The sequence below is a fragment of the Blennius ocellaris genome, assembly GCF_963422515.1.
Source record: "Blennius ocellaris genome assembly, chromosome: 5".
Taxonomy (NCBI): Eukaryota; Metazoa; Chordata; class Actinopteri; order Blenniiformes; family Blenniidae; genus Blennius; species Blennius ocellaris.
The window spans coordinates 26,687,087-26,710,397 of NC_137654.1; the positions used below are offsets into that span (position 1 = coordinate 26,687,087).

The following is a 23,311-nucleotide window of genomic DNA, read 5'->3' on the forward strand; positions in this document are numbered from 1 at the left end:
AAAGGGCTTCTGAGAGCACAGTTTACACTCGCAAGCCCGGTGGTCTGGCTTTATGAGCAATGGTTAGTGTCATACACACACGCACACACACGCACGCACGCACGCACGCACACACACACACACACACACACACACACACACACACACACACACACACACACACACACACACACACACACACACACACACACACACACACACACACACACACACACACACACACACACACACACACACACACACACACATTTGATCCTCACTCTTGATGCAAGACCCCAAGGGCTTTGAAAGAAAAGAAGGGTGACGTAACACGTCCTTGCTTTCATTGTGTTTATCAAAGAGATGACCTTACATGACTGGGCCACAAGGTTATACATGTTTTCTACCAGAGGCTGACACATAAGGCGTCGCTGAGTGTTAAGGAACTTGTGTGTGTGTGTGTGTGTGTGTGTGTGTGCGTGCAGCATCTTGCACCTCTCCCTTTTGCCGCGACGCAGCTGCGTCAACACTCGCCCCTCAATACACCCTCTCGCATCAGAAAGTGTCGGAGAGGCAGAGAAACAGAGTCTACGCGTCTATGTTACCGAGGTGAACAAAGAGTAAAGGAGGTGGTCTCCGGAGAAACCCGAGGAAGAAGGAGACAAGAGGCTGAGCAGAGGAAGAAGAAAAGAGAGAGAGAGAGAGAGATATGAAAGGAGACTTGAGGGGTCAGATCTGAAAGCAGAGTGAGACATCTGGAAAAGAGAAAGAGTCACTGGGATGAGGAGGAAATTACAGCTGCCCAACAATGATTCATTGGGGAAAATTCTCCTCTACATCTCCTTCTCCTCCCTTCTGTCCTCCAACCTCTCTACCTAACCCTCTAACCTTTCTCTCTGTCCTACTCCCTACACTTCATGATGGATTGTCATGTGAAAAAAAAAAAAAAAAAAAAATTAAACAACTGTATTTCCAACATGCTCGAGAACCTTCTAAGGACCGTATTCAGTTGCAGAGTGATTGATACTTCAGATGCTGATACCCGGTGTTTTCTCTTCCTAGGGATCTGAGTATGAACAACATCAGCGAGATCCAGCCCAGAGCCTTCCATCGACTGCACTTGTTATCGGAACTGTGAGTGTGAGAGATTGCTCAGCTCAGTTAACAAGCCTTCGCTGTCACGGCTCACACGAGACGAGAAACAGTAACTCCTCCGCACACATGCACCGGCATTCATACATGGGGTTGATGATTCTGGCCCGTCTCTGATCTCTCCGAGGAAGAATCCGCCTGTGGCAATATCGTAGTATGACTGAACAAAGGGTGGAGGGGGGTGAGGGTGGGGGGGTGGGTGCAAAGGGAACTTGATAGTCACTCTGAGAGTGAATGTATGGTCTTTAAAGTATTTACAGAGCAGGTCATATGCATCCAAACTGCTGCTTTCTTGCCCTCTTTGACTTTGTTTCAGCTGGACCGCTCAGCAGGAGCAGGACACTCGTAGAAACGAAGACTTCGCCAAGACAAATACACAGCGTAGAAGTTCAGGACAGTCACCAGAAGAGAGACAAAAAAAAAAAAAAAACCCTGCTCAAAGATCTTATACAATTCAATTCGGGGACTATTGAGCATTATGAGAAATGTTTTGATATTGCTCCCATAACACTAAACTTCAATATACTTTTTTGGCAAGTGACAAATCTAATTATATTTGACAAAATGAAACTAGAAAAACATGATATTATAATGTAAATATGACTTCACCCCCCCCCCCCATTGCGGCCATTGATTTCTGACATTGCGGTGCAGTTACATTTTGTCCGGTGCTTCGCAGTGTAAAAAGTATTGGTTTCATTCTCACAGGGCCGTTGAAAGACAACACGGCGTAGCAAATTTGCTAAACTTTTTGAACACATTCTCAGTCAGCCTCGCCGATATCTGATCTGACCACTCAGCAGAATTCAGCTTAAGCTGGGTTTGACAAAAGCAACCCACAGATTTGCCCTCCGGGCGTGACTGTGTGTGTAAGTGTGTGGCGTGTTGTAATTCATAGGGGCTTATGTGTGTATGTCAGCCTTCACGTGATTATTTTACTTCTGAATCCTGCAATGTTTGTGTCTGCGTTGGGGTGTTTGAACAGACCGCTGTTTTCTTTGCTAATTCTTGCAGCTGCGGCCTGTGAAGCATGAGCTAATGATGATGAAAGCACAAGGTTAGCTGGAGAACTGCTCGGCTCACAGTCAGGCTCCGTCTGAACAGCACAACACAAGCTGGCCGATTACGTTTGGTGACACATTAAAGTCTCAATATTGAATTCGAGACTTTTTTTTTTCTCCCTCTGCTTTATTGAATTGCTGATCTGAACTTTTTTTGCAGTCGTAAAAACTGTCAGATAAGGCTGCTGGCGTAATAATAAGAACCACACAGAACAGAGTGACGCTGAACACTGAGGCTGACATTTCTCTGCATTGGGGAACTGGGGATTAGGGGGGTGGGGGGGGGGGGTTTGGATGCGGTTCCACCTGCAGAACCACAGACGGTCTTCCCGGAGTTTTACAGCCCTGTTGATCTTGCCTCATCTCTATTGCTCTCAAAGCTCTGGCACTTTATGGAGAAATGATGTTGCTTTGTAATTCTTCCAAGAAGGATGTCCCTGCCCTGGAGCCAATCTTTTGGAGCCTGTTGACCATTTCTGGTGATGAGCACTGATGATGATGATGATGTCTCGAGGGAGTGTAAAATGACTTAGATGGATGGAGTATAGGAGGTTCGGGTGGACGGCTTATAATTACAACAACTTATGACACTTAGAAAAACAAACCCGGGCACTAAACACAAACACGGCTGGCTTGACAGAGACGGCTTTTGATGTGGGTCTACAGCACTGGTTGGTAGCCCTGGGAGAGGCAAAGAAGCTGGCATGTTGTGACTGGTAGAGTGATAAATTGTTTGATGTTGGGCTGCTCTAGCTCACTGCCCCCCCCCCCCCCCTTTCAGAGTTCACTGTCTCCCTCCCATTCAATTCATTTCTGCAGCCCCCCCATCTCAATTTTACTGCAGGCGATTGCAAGCTGTACTTAGAGCCTTTACAACTTCTACTTTTTATCCCTTTTTTGACTCTCTCCACATGCTTGCAAACCAAAACAAGTCCGCGAATGGCAAGAAGCCCAACTTTTTTCCCGCTTTACATTACTGAGAGGACAAATGCAAATTGCATAGTGTTGCATGGTCTCTCTTCATTCAGTTCTTCGCTCTTGTAGAATTCAAGCGCAAATAATAGGGTTCCTTTGATGGTGAAATTTCTCTTTGTCTAGCGGTGACACTAATATTGATAAAGCACATATATGTAATTGCCCCTCCATTGAAGGTTTCTGCTGCCTTTTCGGATACCCTTCTTAATAAGCCTTCATTTAAGACTTTGATCAGTGAATTGTTCCTCAATCCAAACACACAAACCTGCGTGCAACTGTCAGTCAGACGCAGCCTGAAGAGCGGCGACTGCAAGTCTGTGGATTAATGAGAGGGCAGCGAAGCCCACTCTCAAGTATATAGAGTCTCAGCCTGGTTACTCATCTACCTGACATATCAAAAGACATCCTCTTCTCGGATGTTCCGCTCTGATATCAAAGATGCACTTTCTACTGCTGGTCAAATTGCAACTTGAACCAGGCAGTGGATAGTCGGAGGTGAAGCTGCCCTCTTAGAAGCTCTTTCTCAAAACCACTTTAGAAGGCGACAGTGCTTCCAGCCTATCATCATTATCAAAGTCCATGCAGTTTGTACCTCGACAGATCACGTTTCGCAGTGCCTTTCGCCTTTGACTCCCATTGTAATCAAGCGTTTGGATGAGGTCTCTTGTATTCGTCTTATCATTATCTTTAGCCATCAATCACCTCCTAATTACAGAGCTCAAATAAGACCATTCAGAGTGACTTGACAGGCGAAACAGCCCGGCTCTCGATAACTGCTGGCTTGGCCTCTTTGACGTACATTATTACCAACTTAAGTAAATGGGTGCAGAATATACTCCTGGCTTCTGTTATCAACTGGAGACTGAAATACCGATACTGTAAAAGTGATCCTGTTTTTGGCAGTCGCTCTTAACTCTGGAATATTCATCCGACCGCATCAGAGGACTCTGACTATCGCACATGTGAATTCCAAATGTAGAAGACGAGCAGTGGGAATCGGAGGCGAGTGCTGCCCTGCCTGTCTTGCTCGCTGTGATAAGATTGTCTGCCGATAGGCCAGAAGTATGACGTAGGTGAGCGTTAAGAGGCTACGATATTGGCTGGCTTGACGCTCCAGGTGCAGCGCACAGCTGGAATTATTCAGGTCAATTACGCCGTCTCTTTAAAGCGCTGCCAACGTTGTTTTTTTGTTAGCGTGTTTCTCTCTCGCTCTCTCCACAGACAGACACCTCATGTGTCCATATTTTACTCCTGCAATTTCAGAGGGCAACGGTGGGTTAAGTGGTTGACCCACAGGCTGGCCCGGAGGCTCAACTGCTTAACCATCTGCATCTCTATTGATGGGTCAGGGTGTTAAAGGTCACACATGTATACGTAGAGAAAACACCCGCGCACAAATCATCCCCACTCCGATAAAAGCCTGTTCTTTGTCTGCTTTCATCATCAGCTCCCATCAAGCACCCTGTCCCGGCTGCCACTGCGACTATCACTACCTGAGATATTATCCCCAAAAACCACGCCGTCTTTGTTCTCTCGGCCTTTAATCCCTCGTTTTGTTTATTATTTTGAGGCAATAGGACATGGTGATACATGGGATAATCAGCAGTTGGGATGCTTCAGTTAAACCCTCATTGATCAGCACCGATAGCAGGGTGGTCTCACCTCTGTTTGCAGCAGCATCCCTCTCATTTCTCTCCCCTACGTACCAGCAACTCTGGCCTCTGTTATTTTACCTATGAATCATTTCAAAAGACTTGAATTATGTCGAGGTGGAATTTTTATCTATGCAGCACAGGGGCCAAGAACAATTCAAACAATCCCCAAATCAAATTAAGAGAAAAAAATAGTTGGAGCCGTGCTTTGACAAGAGCAAGGCGCCTTTCATTAGGATGAGATTGATGTGGAACGACTCGGAGGCTAAGTGTGGAACATTCACTCATACGTGCAATCATTTACACACACATACACACATAAATACACACACTGATATCATGGAAACAGTTGGTCAGTGGCAACTGCTGGTGCACTGTTGATGTCTATCAAGCACGTCTGAACATTTCTTTTATTCAATATCCATCCTCACTTTTGACATAATTATCCATTTGACAAATGAAGTCAGCAAAAAAAAAAAGAAGAAAAAAAAGAAGAAAAAACATGATTCGACTCTAATGCTGTTTTGGCTTCAATTCTGCAGTTAATAGAGAAAGGCTGGGTTGGCAGGAGGACTTGCACATCATACCATGGCCCTAACTACAATGTTTGTTTTCTGAAACTTTAAATTACTGGTGTTTTTCATCCTCTCATAGAAAAGACATTTATTTTTCTTTGGTGCTACCTATATCTTTTTTCCATCAAAAGCATCTGTAACTAATCATTGTGTTTGAACGGCAACCAAGCGAAGCCACTTAGGGGTCTTTGCAGAAATCGACTTAAATGTGTTTTACTGGTGTCAGGACCTCAGGAAAGCCTACTGAAACAGTTACCTCTGGAAAAGTAGCTAGCGAAGTTGTCCCCAGTGACCAAGTGGTGCAACTGTGGAAACTGAAATGGACTTGAGGACAAAGAGCTTTCATCCTCTAAGTGACAGCAAAAGGGCACAAGCTTCTCCGTGAGCAGAAACCCGATCAAAGGCCAAAACTGGCCTTACTTATTTTCAAATAATAATTAACGATTAGAATCTGACGGGTCAAAGAGGTTCCCCCCACCCACCCCGTTAGGTTAGAGAATACCTGCCAATCATCTGTCTGTCGTTTATGTGAAATCCAAACGGAGGGGCGTCGTGCGGTGACCTCGGTGTTTGTCTGAATGCGTTTGGGAGGCACGAGGAGACGCCACCGCGATAGGACAGATAACCATCACCGCCTTCTGTGAAGAAGTTATGCTGATGTGGGCATGCATGTACAGTGTGGACGTGTGAGTGTTTGTGTTGATAGATATGAGCTCTATAAGAGTCCCACTGAGCCGAGTGTGAAATTTGGCAGGCGTGGGCAGGGCAGTGCGGTTTGCCACTGCACTGTAATACAAATGAGACATGTTGACATGAGTATCAGATGTCACAGGGAGTTTTGCTGGAAGCCCTCATCCATTACCAAGTGGACGATAGGGGGGCTGGAAACGCAGACAGCGTTCTATATCAATATTTCAATATTCTGGCACAGACGCTGCAATGTTGCCAGAGGCAGGCTGCTCGGCATAGAGCTGAAATGTCAGGCAAATGTCACCTGTGGAGCAGCGGTGTGAGGTGGAGGAGGGTGCCAGTGAATAACTTCGAACGAGTGTGTGTGTGTGTGTGTGTGTGTGTGTGTGTGTGTGTGTGTGTGTGTGTGTGTGTGTGTGTGTGTGTGTGTGTGTGTGTGTGTGTGTGTGTGTGTGTGTGTGTGTGTGTTTAATAAAAGTGGGTGGTCTTGAGCACTGAAGACCAAATCTGTTTAAACCGTGCTTCCAGCCTGTGACCTTGAGAGTTACTCTGTTGGACTGAATGTTATTTATTTGGACATCTTATACACACTCACAAATGACCATTAGGTGCTGTGTTTGATAAACAAACTGATTGGATTGCTTGTGTGAATGTGTGTGGTTTTACTGCCTCGCTGTCCGCGAGGCCCCTCCGATTGGGCCCAATTTACCTCAAGGACGTGGAAATTAGTGCGTGCGTTCGCGCCGCACACATGTGTTTGCGTACACACACGTGGTATACACCTTACTATACACAGGCACACATAAACACACACACATGTGCACTTCCACTGACGCACTGCACTTGTTGACCCAGTCTCAGTCTCATTCAATTCAGTCTTTACTCACTCATCAGAGCTCCCAGGATTGGTTTGGGTTTCAGGGTGTGCTTTGGGCCAATAGTAACCACACACTGAAGGGAATAGAATATTGTTATTTGCATACTGCCCCAACAGTCACCCCAAAGCAGTAACTCGAGGATTAAGTCATATCGTAGCCTAATCCAAAAACATTGAATAAAGCAAAACTTTTCTTAGGAGAGTTGTACTTGCCTGTGTATGTGATTTTATTTATTTATTTTTTTTAAACTCCTGGTCTCTTTTATTATGTTCGTGTTTCTCTTCCAGACGTATCTCAGGGAATCAGCTGAGGTATATCTCAGGCCACGCTCTCCAGGGTCTCCATAACCTCAAAGTCCTGTAAGTAAACTCCTACTCCCTCTCACCTATCTCACTCTTGATTAGTCCCTCATTGCCATTGCAGGTTTGTTCCAGTCATACTTTTTTCAGGGGGGGGGGGCAAGAGTTTTTCTCCTGTCTTGAATAAAACACACAGGCTATGCGTCATTAACTGCAGTTAAAGTTTATGAGTTCAGGGGGACCTGCTCTGCGTGCCGCCTGTTCATTCCTAAACAAGGCCTGTTTTGGTTGCGCATGCACACACACACATGCACACAGGTGTAATGCAGGGACCTCCCAGTCACACCACCCACCCAGATTACAGCAAGTGACAAAAAAATTCACTGGAGAACTCAATTCAAAGCTGTTCTCTTAACACCCCATTCCTTATTCTGTGTTTATAGTCTTATGATCCATGGCCACCAACTGTTCGAGCTGCTGTAAAGAATTAAATCACAAAAAAAGTGCTAAGAGCCATAAAAAAAAAAAAAAAACATAGTACCTTCTGACTTGGAAGTGCAGCATCTAATGAGCTGGAGCCATATTTCTAGTGGGTGTTTGAGAAGGAATTTAAGCATGAAGATTGGCGATTGGCTTAATTCCTTTAGGACCCTGGTTCAGAAAAGTTTGATAAGTAGATCAACAGAACACAAACTACCGGTAAGCTGGCAAACCGAGGCTTCCCATTTGAGGGAACCTGGGGCAACACACCAAGTATGCAATATGATCTTCCTCCACCTTGTTGATGTGAAACGCACAGGGAGAGAGAACGAGTGACCAGCCATGCATTCTGGGATATTATGCCATGACCGCAGAAGGACACGTACATTTTAAATTACCGTGGGTCCAGCAGCGTTCATGCCACACCGTATAACACCAAAGCAAACTTTGAAGGGGCTGATCGACCTCAGAGCAGCTGAGCTTTTGGTTTCCTTCCCTAATAGTGAAAGTCAAACCATGTCGAACACAAATACACCGCTGACCTTATGTAGGGTACCTGTAAGGTCCCTGCTGACTCTCCCTCTCTCTCTCACACACTCACAAGGTTATGAACCTCGGATGTAATGCAGTGAAGCTTCCAGTGGGGATTTTCTTTGAAACAGGAAAAGACTCAATTTCGTGTATTTATCATGGCATCGTCATGCCAGTGGAAATATTTTCCATGTTCCTTTTGTTTAATAAAATTAAAATAAAAAATGCAGATTTAGACTAAAGCATTCATCGTATCCTACATGGATTTATTTAGAAAAGCACTGAGTCATTTGAGAGAAATTTGATCTTTATATAGAGACAACCAGAATACAATATTGTGTCACTTAAATTGGAGTTAAATCACTAAATAACCAATCATATTGAATCATAGGGGCATGAAGGTTGTCATCTGATATTATTTAATTTAATTTTTATATATACCTGTTGTGACAAATCTCTGCTCAACCATGATGTCACAAAAAGAGCATGATGGTGACAAATCGGAGACTTGTGAGCTTATTTCAGCCAAAAGATCAGAGTAAAACTGTGAAGACAGAATGAGCAACAGATAGAGGAAGCAAAGGAGGGTGAAGAAAGAGAGAACGAGAGAGAGAGGGAGAGAGAGAGAGAGAGAGAGAGCTATTGTTTGCTCCCCACTTCCTCCTCATTTTTGCTCCATTCTTCTAAGAATGACATCAGCAGGCCACCCAAGGAGGTTCTCTTTCTCTTTTTCTCTGCCCTTCATTCTCTGCTTCTCTTCAAGCTTTCACTGGCTCTTTCCTTCTTGTGTCAGATTTCCCTCACGATGGAATTATTTGTTCTGCCTGATGTGCGCGCGGGCACACACACACACGGACGCACGCTATACTAAATCAACTGGATAGATCTCATATCTACATTCTGTGCATACCTTTCAGGATGCTGCAAAACAACCAACTGGAGAGGCTTCCGAGTGATGCTCCATGGGACCTACCCAACCTCCTGTCCTTGTGAGTCTCCTCCGTTATACACAAACACACAATCACCATGCCTCATCCTCCAGGGAAACAAAACATCCCATGGCCACCCACACATTTCAACGCTAACCGCAGCGCAGGTATAGAGTACCACTGACAAATTACAGACCGTACCCGAAGCTGGCTGTAACAGTTGCGCATTCAGCGCCGATGGTAGGAGTCACAGCCTGATTGTGTCAGTGCAGTTCATGGTAGCATCTGGAAGCCATGAGGGAAACAGCAGACACTGCAGGCCGGGGAGAGCATCTCCAATGAGCTGTGAAACAACCCCATTTTCCATCAATTCCCTCTCTCTTCCTCCTCCACTCCTACTCCTCCGCTCGACTCCCACCACCCACACCGTTATCCCCCTGGCTAATGAGAGTGTTTGGTGGCTTAATTGTCTAATCCGTGGGTCAGTGTATCTGTGTGCACGTTTGGACGTGTGCATGTGGACCACCTCATCTGTACTACCTCACCCATACCCAATTCGCCCCCCCGAGGTTCGTACCACACACGCACTGCACATCGACGGGTTCCAAATTATTAATTCTTTGTAAATATCCATAAAGCCATTTCCCTCATCATGCGCGCACGCACAAACAACTGGAGCTGTATTGCAGGAGGGGCGCACACACGTAACTTGTATACCACCTACAACGTTTCCCTGTCTGGTACAAAGCAGATCTACTCTCCCCCGATGCCGTCACACACACACACACACACACACACACACACACACACACACACACACACACACACACACACACACACACACACACACACACACACACACACACACACACACACACACACACACACGCACGCACACACACACACGCACACACGCACACACACACACACACACACACACACACAGTGTACTTCCAGGCAAGCTCAGCTCAGGCTGTACTCGTGGGAGTACCTGTATGTCTGAATGAACAATTTGCTGTCATAATGATGTCTGTCTGTCTTCAGTGTGTGTGTGTGTGTGTGTGTGTGTGTGTGTGTGTGTGTGTGAGAGTGTGAGTGAGCACAGGCGTGAGTGTGTGGTCTCCAAATTATTTCAGATAGAGATTGTCTGAAGTAATGAATCACGCGCGCGCGCGCACGCACGCACGCACGCACACACACACACACACACACACACACACACGCACACACACACACACACACACACACACACACACCGATCCAGTGTATAGAGACGCACCTTGTCATTATAGTAATGATAAGCTCAGCGGAGAAAGATTACTGGAAAGGCTTTGGAGAGTGAAGCTTGTCGGCGCCTCTCACCGACAATAAACACACCAGGTAAACGGAAAGAGACACCAACCGAGTCAGCGCACTGACTTTCTTTTCATATAAATCTATAAATGAGACTTTCATCCCAAATAAATCATGCCGTAATCTCGCTCAGAAATACTTTTCTCAACAAGGAAACTGAATTAAGAAATTTGTCAACAAATGACAAGAGAGCTGTAGTTTAGATCTGAGGTTTTATTACAGGCAGAAAGACGTGTTTGGGGTTTCAACCAAAAGGTTAAGTAAATGTCATCACCAGTGATGACTTTCACAAGCAGCTTCAGATCAGTATAACAGAGCTTCTAGAGTGACTCTGAAATGTGCTTCTCCGAGTTACTTCTCTTTATAAAAGTTTGGCCATCTGGAGAATTGAACCAGCATATCCAGGTCCCCAGATCTCCTGCATCATTTAAAAGATCTTTCTCTTTCCCTCCTTACTTCTCACTCCCGGTAATCGTACGTCAGACTTTGATGTGATGGACAGGAAATAGTCTATTTTATTGGCTCCTGTGGAACATTCCTCGTTTTGTCTGGACCTTCGACAGACCTGGCAGGTCCACCCAAAGGAGCAATTATTATTTTGCCCCGGAGAACAACCCAGAAAGTTGAAGGGCCTTCCGTAGCTTTCATCCTGTGATCTGGGTCGGGGACAAACAATGTCCACAGTTGGAGCCCACAGGATGCACAAGGACGATGTTTAGCACCGTGGAAAAAAAATGAAAGAAAAGAAAGAAAAAAGAAAGTGTCCTCAGGAAGTCGAGACGACGAGGAATTCTCGGAGTTGTTTTAGTGTGTGCGGTACGCACATTCGTGAGCTGCAGGGCGTCTCTCTGTGTGCTTGTGTGTGAGCATCTGCCAGTGTATACAGTTGCTCTCCTGATGGAAAATTTCCCCGGGGAGAAAAGTCCAGGGTTCACAGTTCAAGTTCAGATTTCACTTTGATGATGCACTTTGTTTGGCGAAGCCTCGGAGGGGCGAGGAGAGCGAGGCGGAGCCGCAGCGCGGGAATCAAAGAACCCCAGCGGAAGATTGATCAGGGAGGATGTTTGAAAGACCAACAAGAGTTAAGGACTGAGATGCAGAGGGGTTCACTGCGGCGGTGAGTGCATCAGTGAAGATGTAAGAAAGAAAATGTGACTGTGAATGGGGCCGGGGGGGTGGGGGTGAAAAAGGAGATTAATGAATGAGTGTGAAGGGCCAAAGAAAGAAGAATAGCAGGAGGAAGTGGTCTCAGCTTGTCAACTCTGCCCTGAGGGGGTCATTCATCACTATCGACAGTGTGTATGCTTGTGTGTATTTACACGGGGTGTGCGTCCGCTCTTGTTGCACTGTGGGTTTAGGACACGGAGGCAGAGAGAGGACAGAGGTTTGTGTGGTTGGGGAGATGAAAGTGTACATGTGAGAGTGTTTGGGTCCAGTGTCAGAACTTCATTATCCAAAAAGAAGGATTTTGGTGTCAGCGTGGTGAAAATGTCTTTTCCCATTAAGCATCTTTCACGGTGTTTCTCTTCTTCTGCCCTTTCCTTTTATTAAAAAGAAAAGAAGAAAAAACCTGAAGCATAACATGTTTACATGACAAAGTAGGGACAATAAAACAGTAATTCCCACATGTTTGTATCTCATTGTGTCTCATTCCCATTATATTTTGCACGTCTGTGCTGGTAAAGCTTGACATGGCTTATTTAGCATGGGAATAATTCATAATGAAGACTCTCTGAGACGCCGCAGCAGAGATGAAAGAGGGAGAATAAAGGATGTGTAATTCTCATAATAACCTTCCTGTAAGCCAGAGCGTTTGGGTGCCATGACACCCGACCACTAATACGCACATAAGTGCCGATACACAAGCACACAAGCAAGCACGCTGTACTCAGACTCAGTGATTTATCATGCTAAGCTCAGTTCCTCTCACCTTGCAGGCGCCTTGATGCTAACCTGTTGTCCGAGGTCCCGGCCGAGGCCTTTAGAGGGGTCCGCTCACTGAGACACCTGTGGCTGGACGACAACTCCCTGACGGAGATCCCAGTGCGGGCCCTGGACTCTCTACCCTCGCTGCAGGCCATGACGCTGGCCCTCAACCAGATCACACACATCCCAGACTACGCGTTCACCAATCTCTCCGCGCTTGTCGTGCTGTGAGTGACATCTTGATTTGCTTATTCAAAAACCCTCCTATGCGCCGGTTTCTCAACTTACCCAAGAAATTATGTGTTCTGCTGACCTAGAACAGGGCGGTGATTATTGCAGCGTGGAAACGTTTTTGAGAAAGTGATTTCTGATTTGTTGAAAAATATTTGTGGCCTTTTTCCAGCCATCTCCATAACAACCACATCCAGACCATGGGCTCGAAATGTTTTGAAGGTTTACACAGCTTGGAGACGCTGTGAGTATCCCGAAAGCACACACAGACACATCCTCATCGACAAACACACACACACACACATGCATTCACACATGCTTTCGGACAGTGGTTACTCTTTAAAATGAGACTTTGCGCTTGTTCCACAAACTCACACGCACACACCCTCGAGTGATTTCATTTCATCAACGTGAAATGAGTACCTCCCGATGCCGGCTGTGTGATGACAAAGTATCAGCAAGTATCAACATTCATTTGGTATGGTAGTGTTTACAGCAATCACGTTGCCTCGGAATAACCCCCGAGATATATGAAAAACTCTGGAGAGGTAATAGAACCAAGCGCCGTCCATTTACTCAGACTGTGCATCTGGCTACAGTTGTGTGTGCGTGCATGTGTGTGCGTACGTGTGTGTTTAAAGGTGATCCATAGAACACTTAAATTTAAAGCCTTTTTCTGTTTTTTTTTCTTTTTAAATATATATAAATCATATGTACCAAGTGTGCCAAAAGAAAAAAATGAAGTGTAGCGATAAATTGTAAAGTCATAATGATTAATGGTCTGGTAATTTCAGCAGGTGCCTGAACGTTTCTCAAAACCACAACCAATAAATGAACGGCAGGAATGCGAAGAAGAAAAAGATCTTCTTTGATTACTTTGAAGTATCATCAACAGATTCCTCTGTGTTTTGTCTAAGTAATTGCTCGGTAGTGCAAAGGTCAAGTTCAGCACGGTGCGGCTCCAGCGGAGTACGTGCCGTCGCTTTGATAACTACAGCCCGACTACGCACCAACATTGAAACCACAGAAAACTGACACGGTCTCATGAAAGAGGTGGGGAAAGGAGGCGAGAGAAATGGAGAAGGTTGCGAGCGACGTCTCCTGCAAAAATTCACGGTGGTCTGATGAAAACACTAGTTTCTGGCCCCGCTGCTTAACAACCTGTTGAAGTGCAGCAAAAAAAAAAAAAAGTTATGCGTTCCTCTTTATGAGCATGTGTGTGGGCACATTCATGTGTGTGTGCAGATAAGCAAGCGCTCCTGCTCGTGCAATCACCAAACGTGCGGCCCGGCTTTACACTCAACTCTCAGCCATTATCCATGCTTGGGAAATGTGAGGAAACGGGGGTGTAAGTCAGCGGAGCCCCGGTGAAAAGGGATGAAGGGGAAACTAGAGAATGTGAAAAAGAGGGATGGAGCCCTCCGGACCAGAATAGTGTGTGTTAAAGTGTCTGGGCCGTCAGTGGTGGTGGAGGGACAGATGATTCAGCGGGATGACAGGTGTCATTGACGTGGGGATTGCGCTGGCATGAGGGGTTAATCTCTCACGGTGACCGCGCTTATGAGAAATACTAGAGACCATCTGCATCATCGCCACCCTCCACCAAGCCCCTGTGTGCGTTACAAAATCATTACTGCGAGGAGCCGTCCCGGACTTTCGCTGGGAAGTGCGACGGCGTATGCAAACAAGACAGAGCAGACGGAGACAAACATTTCGCAGCAGCCACTGAAAGACACACAAACACACCCCATAGTGTGTTCATCAAAGCTATTTTAATATTTGAATAGAATGAAGTTAAATCCAGGGGAGTAGGGCTTTTAGTGTGTTTGATCTAGACTGCTGGAAATCTTCAAAGACATTACATGCATGCACACAAGCCTTGGCACGGGTTCATCTGGCAAAGTAAATTGCAGTATGCACGCATACACACACACACATACGCGCGCGTGCGCGCTCACTCAAAACCCTTTTTCCCATGCAGACAAGCACATCGACAGTGTCTGTGCGCGAGAAATACAGTAAAACCTCCTTTCCTGCCACCTGCGTATGAACTGTGTCAGCTTTTAGCAATGGATGTTTTGATACAGTGTTTCCTGGGAAACTAATGAGACCAAGACCTAAATAATTGGGCCGGGGCTACAGAGGTCAAAGGTCACACCCAAACTTCACACTCCACAGCTGTCAGCCGCCCAGACCGGAGAGGAAATGGCTCGCATGCATATGGAAACAGACACGTTCTCATGCATAGAAACATTGAATATCTTATTTGTGTGAAGTATGAAGTATGACTTCAATTGCAGGGGATGTAAAAGCTCCATCATGGTTTGGACCGAATCCTTCAACAGATCATTTATTCATAACTGTTCCTCTTGTAGGGATTTAAATTACAATGATCTGCGGGAGTTCCCTGTGGCCATCCGGACGCTGAATAAACTGCAGGAACTGTAAGTATGCGCACGCACGTACACGAAAACACACCTGCCCGGAATGACTGTCGTGGTTGTGTTATCCCAAGTAATCCCGTTAAGTGATTTTAATGTGGCACTCGGATACAATCTCTCTCGCCCTAAGCAGGTGTTGGCTACACACCCACGCAGCCGCTTGCCTGCACATACACACACACACACGCACACGCGTGTGCGCACACACACACACACACACACACACAAGCCATGTTTTCGCCTCGGCTTCAGCAGATGTTCCACAGCGTGTATATGTGTCACAGATACAGCGTATGTGCGTGTGTTTACGTCTCATGTGTCCAAAAATGTTTTTCAGCTGTGCCACGGCAGGTGCAACATGAGGACATACGACTTGCGTCTCACTCATACACACACTCTGTCCCTCCTCCACGCGCGCGCACACACACACACACACAAAACACAATGATTGACTGTCTGACTAACAGTATGTTTTTATATTTGTAGGGGCTTCCATAACAACAATATCAAAGCCATTCCTGAGAAGGCCTTCGTGGGAAACCCGCAGCTCCAGACCATGTGAGATTACTATTTACCCGTACTGCTGCAATGTACACATAACAGATAAACAAGCAATTATAATGTCATGTCAACACCACGTGCAACCCATTCTTGAGAACAAATTAAACAGCTTGATTAAATCCTGGTTTTTCCTGCAGTCACTTCTACGAGAATCCAATCCAGTTCGTGGGAAAATCCGCCTTCCAGTTCTTACCCAAGCTGCACACGCTGTGAGTATGCGGTCAGTGGAAGCCATTCCAGTGAGTTTGCCCAAACACTGTTTAAATCATCCTGCATCCCTTGCAGTGAGAGTTGAGTGGACATGTGTAATGGCCTACTGAATGATGTTGTGTTAGCGTATTGCTGCCCAGTGTGCTGATGTGGTAAGAGAGAGGCTGTTGTAAGAACATGCTGAATGGTGTGACTTATGATGTCTACTGAGACAGCCAAAACAGGCCTGTGTTGATGTTGGAGGAGATGTTTGATGGCTGAAATGAGCTGTTAGACAAGGTCTGTGTGCTCATGCATGTATGTGTATGAGTGAAAGAGCGAGAGAGCGAGAGAGAGAGAGAGAGAGAGAGAGAGAGAGAGAGAGAGAGAGAGAGGCAGGAGGGGAAAGAAAGACAGTTGTCTGATTTTTTTTTCTTCTTTTCTTTTTCCCTGTCTGACTGCAGCTCCCTTAATGGGGCAACACAGATACGAGAGTTTCCAGATCTAAAAGGAACCACCAGCCTGGAGATTTTGTGAGTGTTTCCTTTAAAGCAACAACACCCCCATTGCATTATTACTCAACCAACAGCCACAAAGGACGGAGAACCGAAGTACATCTGCAGGTGTCCACATAAGATAAGACTTTGCCGGAGGGACACACTGTGTGCTTTAGGATTCCAGGGTAGGACACTTACACAAGGATAGGGAGGAGTCGGCTAGTTATGCCATCCACTGACAGGTCTGGCCAACCTACACAGCTGCCTGTCTGGCCGAGTTAGACTCACAAGACTCGGGGATCCTCTCGCCTGCTCGCACTTCAACAATGATCAGATGTTCCTCTTTCCCTCTGCAGGACTCTGACTCGAGCCGGGCTCTCGGCTCTCCCTCTGGATCTCTGCGAGCAGCTGCCTCGCCTGCGAGTGCTGTGAGTAAAATGCACACACATGGGAACGGAAAGTGAGAGGCGCAAAAAAAACCCAAAAACAACTGATACCCAAGACCCAAATGTGCAGAGCTGTACCCTCAAGCAATCATTCGTAACATCACTCCACTATGAAACCCTGTCGCACTGAAAAAAAAGAAGCATCGTCATGCGTCACCCTCATAATTCCTCCACAATATAAAAGTGGACAGCTTGTGATTTTGTTTCTGTGTGTGTTTCTGTAGGGAGCTGTCTCACAACCAGATAGCGGATCTGCCCAGCTTTTTTCACTGCTCCGCACTGCAGGAGATGTGAGTACTTTTACTGCCAAGACAATTACGCACAAATGCATCAGAAAGATCCCCACCCTGCAATGTGTATACAGCCTGTAACCCTATATGTGTGTCAACAGAGGGCTACAACATAATCAGATCAAGAGGATAGAGTCAAGCACCTTCCAGCAGTTGACTTCGCTACGAGCACTGTGAGTCAACCTCTGTGCGAACAGCTCATTTTTCCTCACATGTCGGACATTCTTTAAATAATTGCTGGCGCAATGGTATCCAACTATGTGATTTTACCACATTAAAATAAAAAAAAAAAAAAAAACCCCACTGACAGGTAAAATTGCAACGCTTTCACAAATGGGTCGGAGCTTCTCCAAAACAACAAATCTTGCAAGGTGTCGCTGGCATGCCGTCGATAAAACTCTATTATATCGTCCGACGAAGGACAACCAGGGAACCTGAAACAGGGTCAGAGCCTAAAAGGCTCACCGATTACATTAATGCTGACTGGGGGAGAATTGTGTCAGGAAACACAGTAAACCACAGCTATTTACAGAGCGGTCGGTCATGTTGACCTGCTGTCCAGGACTCCAAAGCGTCCACCAAAGACACTTATTTAGGATCAAACGATGTGGACTTGTGACAGCTCACTGACATCTAGTGGCAGTAACAGATGACACACGAGTTTCAGTGTGTAAACATCTTCCCTTTCACTCCAAGTGACTTCACTTTCCTTTGTTTTTAGTGATTTGAGCTGGAATGAGATCGGATGGATCCACCCGGATGCCTTTGCTTCGCTCCACTCTTTGATCAAACTGTGAGTAGACACAGATCCACAGTAATCACTAAGACTTCAAGCTTTCATTTGTGTGCGTGTGTGTGTTTTCTTTTTTTTTTTTAACAAATGTCAATTTACCTCCTGAAATGATATGTTGAATCTCTGTATCTTTAATTAAAGATAATTGGTATCTTCAAGCTTTGGGCTTTGACAAACACTTTGCACTTGACAAGTGGAGGCCACGAAAACTACTCAACTACTGAATCCACAGAGAACGCTGAAATGTATTTATTGCCTGAAAAAAAAACCCAGTGTGGCCAGGAGCTCAGGTCATGCCAATACAAAATCGCTTCATTGTGTGAAGATGTTTTTTGAAGTTTTCGCTGGTTAAATAAACAGACACTCCACATCTGACAGAAAGTATTATCTCGTGGGAATCTGATAGAGATGCGTTTGAAACGCCAATGAGACAAGGCCTTATTGTTACAGGGGAGCGGGGGGGGGGGGGGGGATATCCAGTATCCTCTACAATAACAACACACTTGGAAAACTTTAGCTTGGCCTTGTATATTATATTCATCACTTGTTTCTCTCTTTCTCAGGGACCTCACTGAAAATCATCTGAGCTCAGTGCCAGTTGGCGGTCTGGGTGGTCTCACACATCTCAAGCTGAGGGGGAACACAGAATTATACGAGGCCTTCAGTCCCGATCACTTCCCCCATATGAGGTAACATACACTCTGCAGCATTCAGAATTATGTGCGTTATGTGGTCTCCGATCTTTGTTTTCACGTTAAAAAACGGTTAAGATTTAATAAACAGAATGCACCTGGCTCCTTACTGGTGCAGGTGTGTATCCTTTGGCTGTGAGGAATAATGCATCCCTTCCCCTTCTAAATTATCGGTTCTCTCACAGTGTTCCTATTAATATCGTCAACATAAGCAGGAGCTGCCAGGTATGACAACTTACTAATTACAGTGTTCCCCCTGCAAGCCATTCCCAGGCTGCATTACAACAACCAGCAAGCATTTGTTAGCAGCAAGTCAATTCTTGTTACAAAGACCCCCGAAGGCCTCGTAAGGTGTGGTGGAAGTGAAAATGAAGAGTGAATTTCAAAGACACCTGAGATGGCATGTGATCAAAGTGCAGTGTCAGCAATACTGTAGAACATTGCCCAAAACAGAAGTTCTGGCATAGAAGCTGGAGAAAGTGTTTGTGTCTTAAAGCACGTAGATCCAGGCTTTAAATGTTTTGATTTTTCACAAGGGTTTCCTAAAAATGCATTGTTGCATGCACCTAAAAAAGAAGTCATCACACACTAAAAGTGTTAAAATGATCCCCTTCATCATTCCTAATGTGCTTTAAGTGTACAGTAAATGTCAACTCTAAAGATCCAGTCAAATTATATTTGTATTTCATTTTTCATGCAGGCTAACGTAATTCACAAACAGTACACGACCAAATAGGTAAGGTCCATAAAAAGGGGCATACAAAATATTAATAAAAGGGTTGAAAAGTACTTAAATGCAATATTGAGTGTGATTACCAAATGTAAGACTTAAAAAGCACAAATATACACACAACTCTGTCTAATTAATGCAGGAAGCTGCTGGAAACCTGAGAAGAACTGCTTTCCACTCTTTGTCTCCCTCCTCCACATCAAATCTTTTACTTCTTCTAAAATATGAGTTGACATAAAGTGCAGCTCCCTGTAACCTCAGCCGTCAAGTCTTGATCCTCAATGAAACTGATATTATTCGTCTCCAGGTCATTTTGTCAGCACTTCTTTTTTCCTCCTGCTGTTTTCATTAGAATAGCTGATTCCTTAGATGGGTGGTTTCCATTACGTTTCTATTTTAAATCTGTATATTTCTTTGAGTGATATTATAATTATGTCTACACGAGTCGTCAAAGGGCAACATCAGTACTAATAAACATTTAAAACATATTTAATTAATAGATGTTTAGAATACAAGTTTTTTTTTTAAAGTGGTGTTTTAAAAAGATAAAACAAAAACATGGAATGTAGATAAAATATTATCTGAAGAGATAGAAATTGTATTTTTTAACAAAACATGTTTTGTTTCCATCACTTTAAAAGGAATTAAATGCAGTCCAAATGACCAGTGGGTTGAGGAGTGATGATCACATCATAAATATGTTTATTTCTGTTGTGGCAATGATCGTTTTGTCTCTTGTAATAATAGAATCTGTTTCCCGCAGGGTCATAGAGATGCCTTATGCCTACCAGTGCTGTGTATACGGCTCGTGTGACAGCTACAAACCGGGCGGTCAGTGGGACACGGAGCAGAGCACGAACGAAGACCTGCACAAGAGGACTGTAGCTGTGTACCCCATCCACGCTGACACACACTGTAAGATCAAAATCCACGGCCATTCTGTTGATGTGCTCGGTGTTACAACACCTGGCTGAAACGCATGAGTATCACTGAAACCACAGTTGCCCAGCAACAGACACAAACAACCAAGACGATCCTTCTGGTTGCAGAAAATAAACCGAAATTCAACTTTAATTATACCCATTAAGCCATTAAAACAACAACAAAACAACTTGGCGTACCACAAAGAAACAATAATAAAACTGAATTACAAAATAACACATCACTGATTGAAATATGTTATCAAAACATGCCAATCAAGTTTTTGTTTTTGTTATGCGAGCGCCAATTATCGTGAATGAATATTTTTCTTGCCACTGTGAAGGAATTTGAAATCGCAACAACCACTTAAGGCGGCATCATTTATCATGCACATTACCTGCGAGGGACAATTGGACCTGACTCGATCTGTTTGTGTTGCATGGATTTCCAGACACCGCTTTTGGATAAAAGTCGACAAAATGAGTCTGTAACACTGAATTTTGACACCCCCCCCCCCCTAAACAGACGACCCCGACTTGGAGGAGTTCCAGCTAGAAATCGAGGAAGCCAAACTACAAACGAGCGTCCAGTGCACACCCACACCTGGTAAAGCAAATAACATAATCGAAAGAAAAAAAAAAGTGGATGTAAATGCAGTTTGCTGACGAGTCGTGTGTGTGTTTGCGTCGCTCCAGGTCCTTTCCGTCCGTGTGACTCCCTGCTGGGCAGCTGGCTGGTGCGAGTTGGCCTCTGGTCCATCTCCCTGGTGTCTCTCATGGGGAACTCCGTCCTGCTTCTGTCCCTCTTCGGCTCGCCCGGCTACTTGTCGCCGCTCCGCTTCACCGTGGCGTGCATGGGCGCGTCCAACCTGCTGACGGGCGTGTGCACGTGTACGCTGGCGCTGGTGGACGCTCTGACGCTGGGGGAGTTCGGCCACCACGGCGCCCGCTGGGAGGGGGGCCCCGGGTGTCAGGCCACGGGATGGGTGTGGGTGTTCGCTTCAGAGGCGAGCGTGCTGCTGCTGACGCTGGCGGCGGTGCAGTGCGGCGTCAGCGTCACGTGCGCCCGGGCCTACGGGAAGTCCCCGTCGCTCGGCAGCGTGCGCACGTGCGCGCTTTTCTGCCTCAGCCTGTCCCTCGCGCTGGCCTCCCTTCCCCTGGTCGGCGTTGGGGAGTATGGGTCGTCACCTTTCTGCCTTCCCTCGCCGCTGCCGCCCCCCATCTCTCGGCTGCCGTCCTCCCTGGGCTTCCCCTTGGCTCTCATCATGATGAACACCCTCTGCTTGCTCATAGTCACTGGCTCATACATCCGCCTGTACTGGGAGCTGCTGAGGGGGGAGTGCGAGGGCCTGTGGGACTGCGCTATGATCAAACATGTCGCCTGGTTAATATTCACCAATGGCCTTCTCTATGTGCCGGTGGCTTTCCTCTCCCTTTGCTCTCTTCTGGGTCTCCTCTCCCTGGGGGAGGAGGTGCTTAAGTCAGTCCTCTTGCTCCTCCAGCCCTTGCCAGCCTGCCTCAACCCTCTCCTCTTTCTCCTTTTCACGAGAGACCACTCTCAGTTCTTCTTCTGGCCTCGCCCGAAAGCCCACCCACAGCTCCGGCGGGACCACACCTTTGACTCGTTGGTCTCCGTGGAGACGGAGAAGAGCTCCTGCTCCGACTCGTCAACGCAAGTGTCGCTCACCGAGGCCGACGCCGCTTGCAGCGAGGGGTCGACGCTCCAATCCCGGCTGGATCCCGTCAGATTTTCCCACTGCTCTTCCGCTTCCTCCGTTCCCCTCATCCCTTGCCAAATACCCACCCCCACTGCCAGAGATAGAGAGAGAGCGGCAGAATGAGGGAGCCAGAGTGACCATGAATGTTTGGAGGGTTTGTGATCAACAGCACTTGCCCTCTTTTATCACTCTTTCACGACCTCTTCTCTGGCCTATGAACCTCTAAGAAAGCTGCCTGAAAAAGCTGGGACACTAAAAGACATTTAAGGACCATCATCGCACTGCCAGATGCTCGTTGAGTTGTCGCGCCGCGAGCATCTCAGAGAGTGAGCACAGAAACTGCGAGGGACAGTGGAGAAGTTGCAAAGAAGACAAGACTACAAGAAAAAGAATGACTTGCTATTGGAACAGCAACTACTTTTATAATCACACAAATATTAAAGACACTATCCAGTGGACTTGTGTCGATCGTGGACTTGAACGTCGAGGACAAACCTCAGATAAAAGCCGTTCGCTAAACGTAAAACGCATCAGACAAATCAGCGGTGTTGCCAGGGGGGAGTTTAGCTAGCAAATGTAGATTCTTTTTTAAGTGTAAATGTTTGTAATGAAATGTGATTGTGAGAAATGCAACTTAGAAGATACAGATTGTTTGGTTCTATTTTTTAAGTGGAGTTGCTATTTGTTTTTAAATATAAACTCTATCCTATTGCTAAGGTCTTTTAAAAAAAAAAAAAAAAAAAGGGACTCATCGTCAGACACACCGGGTCACGTTACCAGTGTAAGCTAATTCTTTTTAATCCACACAAATGTTATTTTCTGATATAGAACTTTAGAACTGTGTGATAGTATATCTGCTATAAAAAAAAATAAAAATGTTGTGTGGCGGTAAACTGGTCACACAAGCTGTTTCGTCTGGTTTACATGGTTGGATCCCATGTATACAACTCGCAGTCACTCAAACTGAATGGGATGCATCTTTACTCCTGCAGACTTTAGCGTAGGGTAGCAATGTGTGTATTTTCAATGTAACTACCTCTGAACTAGCATGGTATTGACTCACTACAGCCTTATGATGTTTGTTTCCCTTTTTTTTTTTATAAACAGCAAATATATAATTTTATATATTGAGAAAGAAATTGTTAGTTTGTAAAAAACAAAAACAAAAAAAAAAACCCACAAAAGCCTTGTACCATTTAGGATGTACATACTTTGTATACAACTGGTATATGTTTGAATAAAATTATCATCTTCATTCTGTACATGTGTTTATGCGGCCGAGTGGCTCCTGCATACAACTAAAGAAGTCAAGACGTTGTATTA

General features: G+C 45.6%; 1 protein-coding gene across 1 annotated transcript; it reads left to right on the top strand.

Moving 5' to 3' along the window:
• The first annotated feature begins 1,050 nt into the window (after positions 1-1,050).
• On the top strand, positions 1,051-23,158 carry lgr6 (leucine-rich repeat containing G protein-coupled receptor 6). Its single transcript, XM_080497288.1, has 17 exons — positions 1,051-1,113; positions 7,250-7,321; positions 9,190-9,261; positions 12,492-12,707; positions 12,884-12,955; positions 15,087-15,155; positions 15,639-15,710; positions 15,851-15,922; positions 16,367-16,435; positions 16,756-16,827; positions 17,070-17,135; positions 17,237-17,308; positions 17,857-17,928; positions 18,492-18,617; positions 20,114-20,265; positions 20,797-20,877; positions 20,967-23,158. The coding sequence occupies exons 1-17, from the start codon at positions 1,052-1,054 to the stop codon at positions 22,109-22,111; spliced, it is 2,562 nt and encodes an 853-aa protein (XP_080353414.1). The 5' UTR covers position 1,051; the 3' UTR covers positions 22,112-23,158.
• Positions 23,159-23,311: the final 153 nt, after the last annotated feature.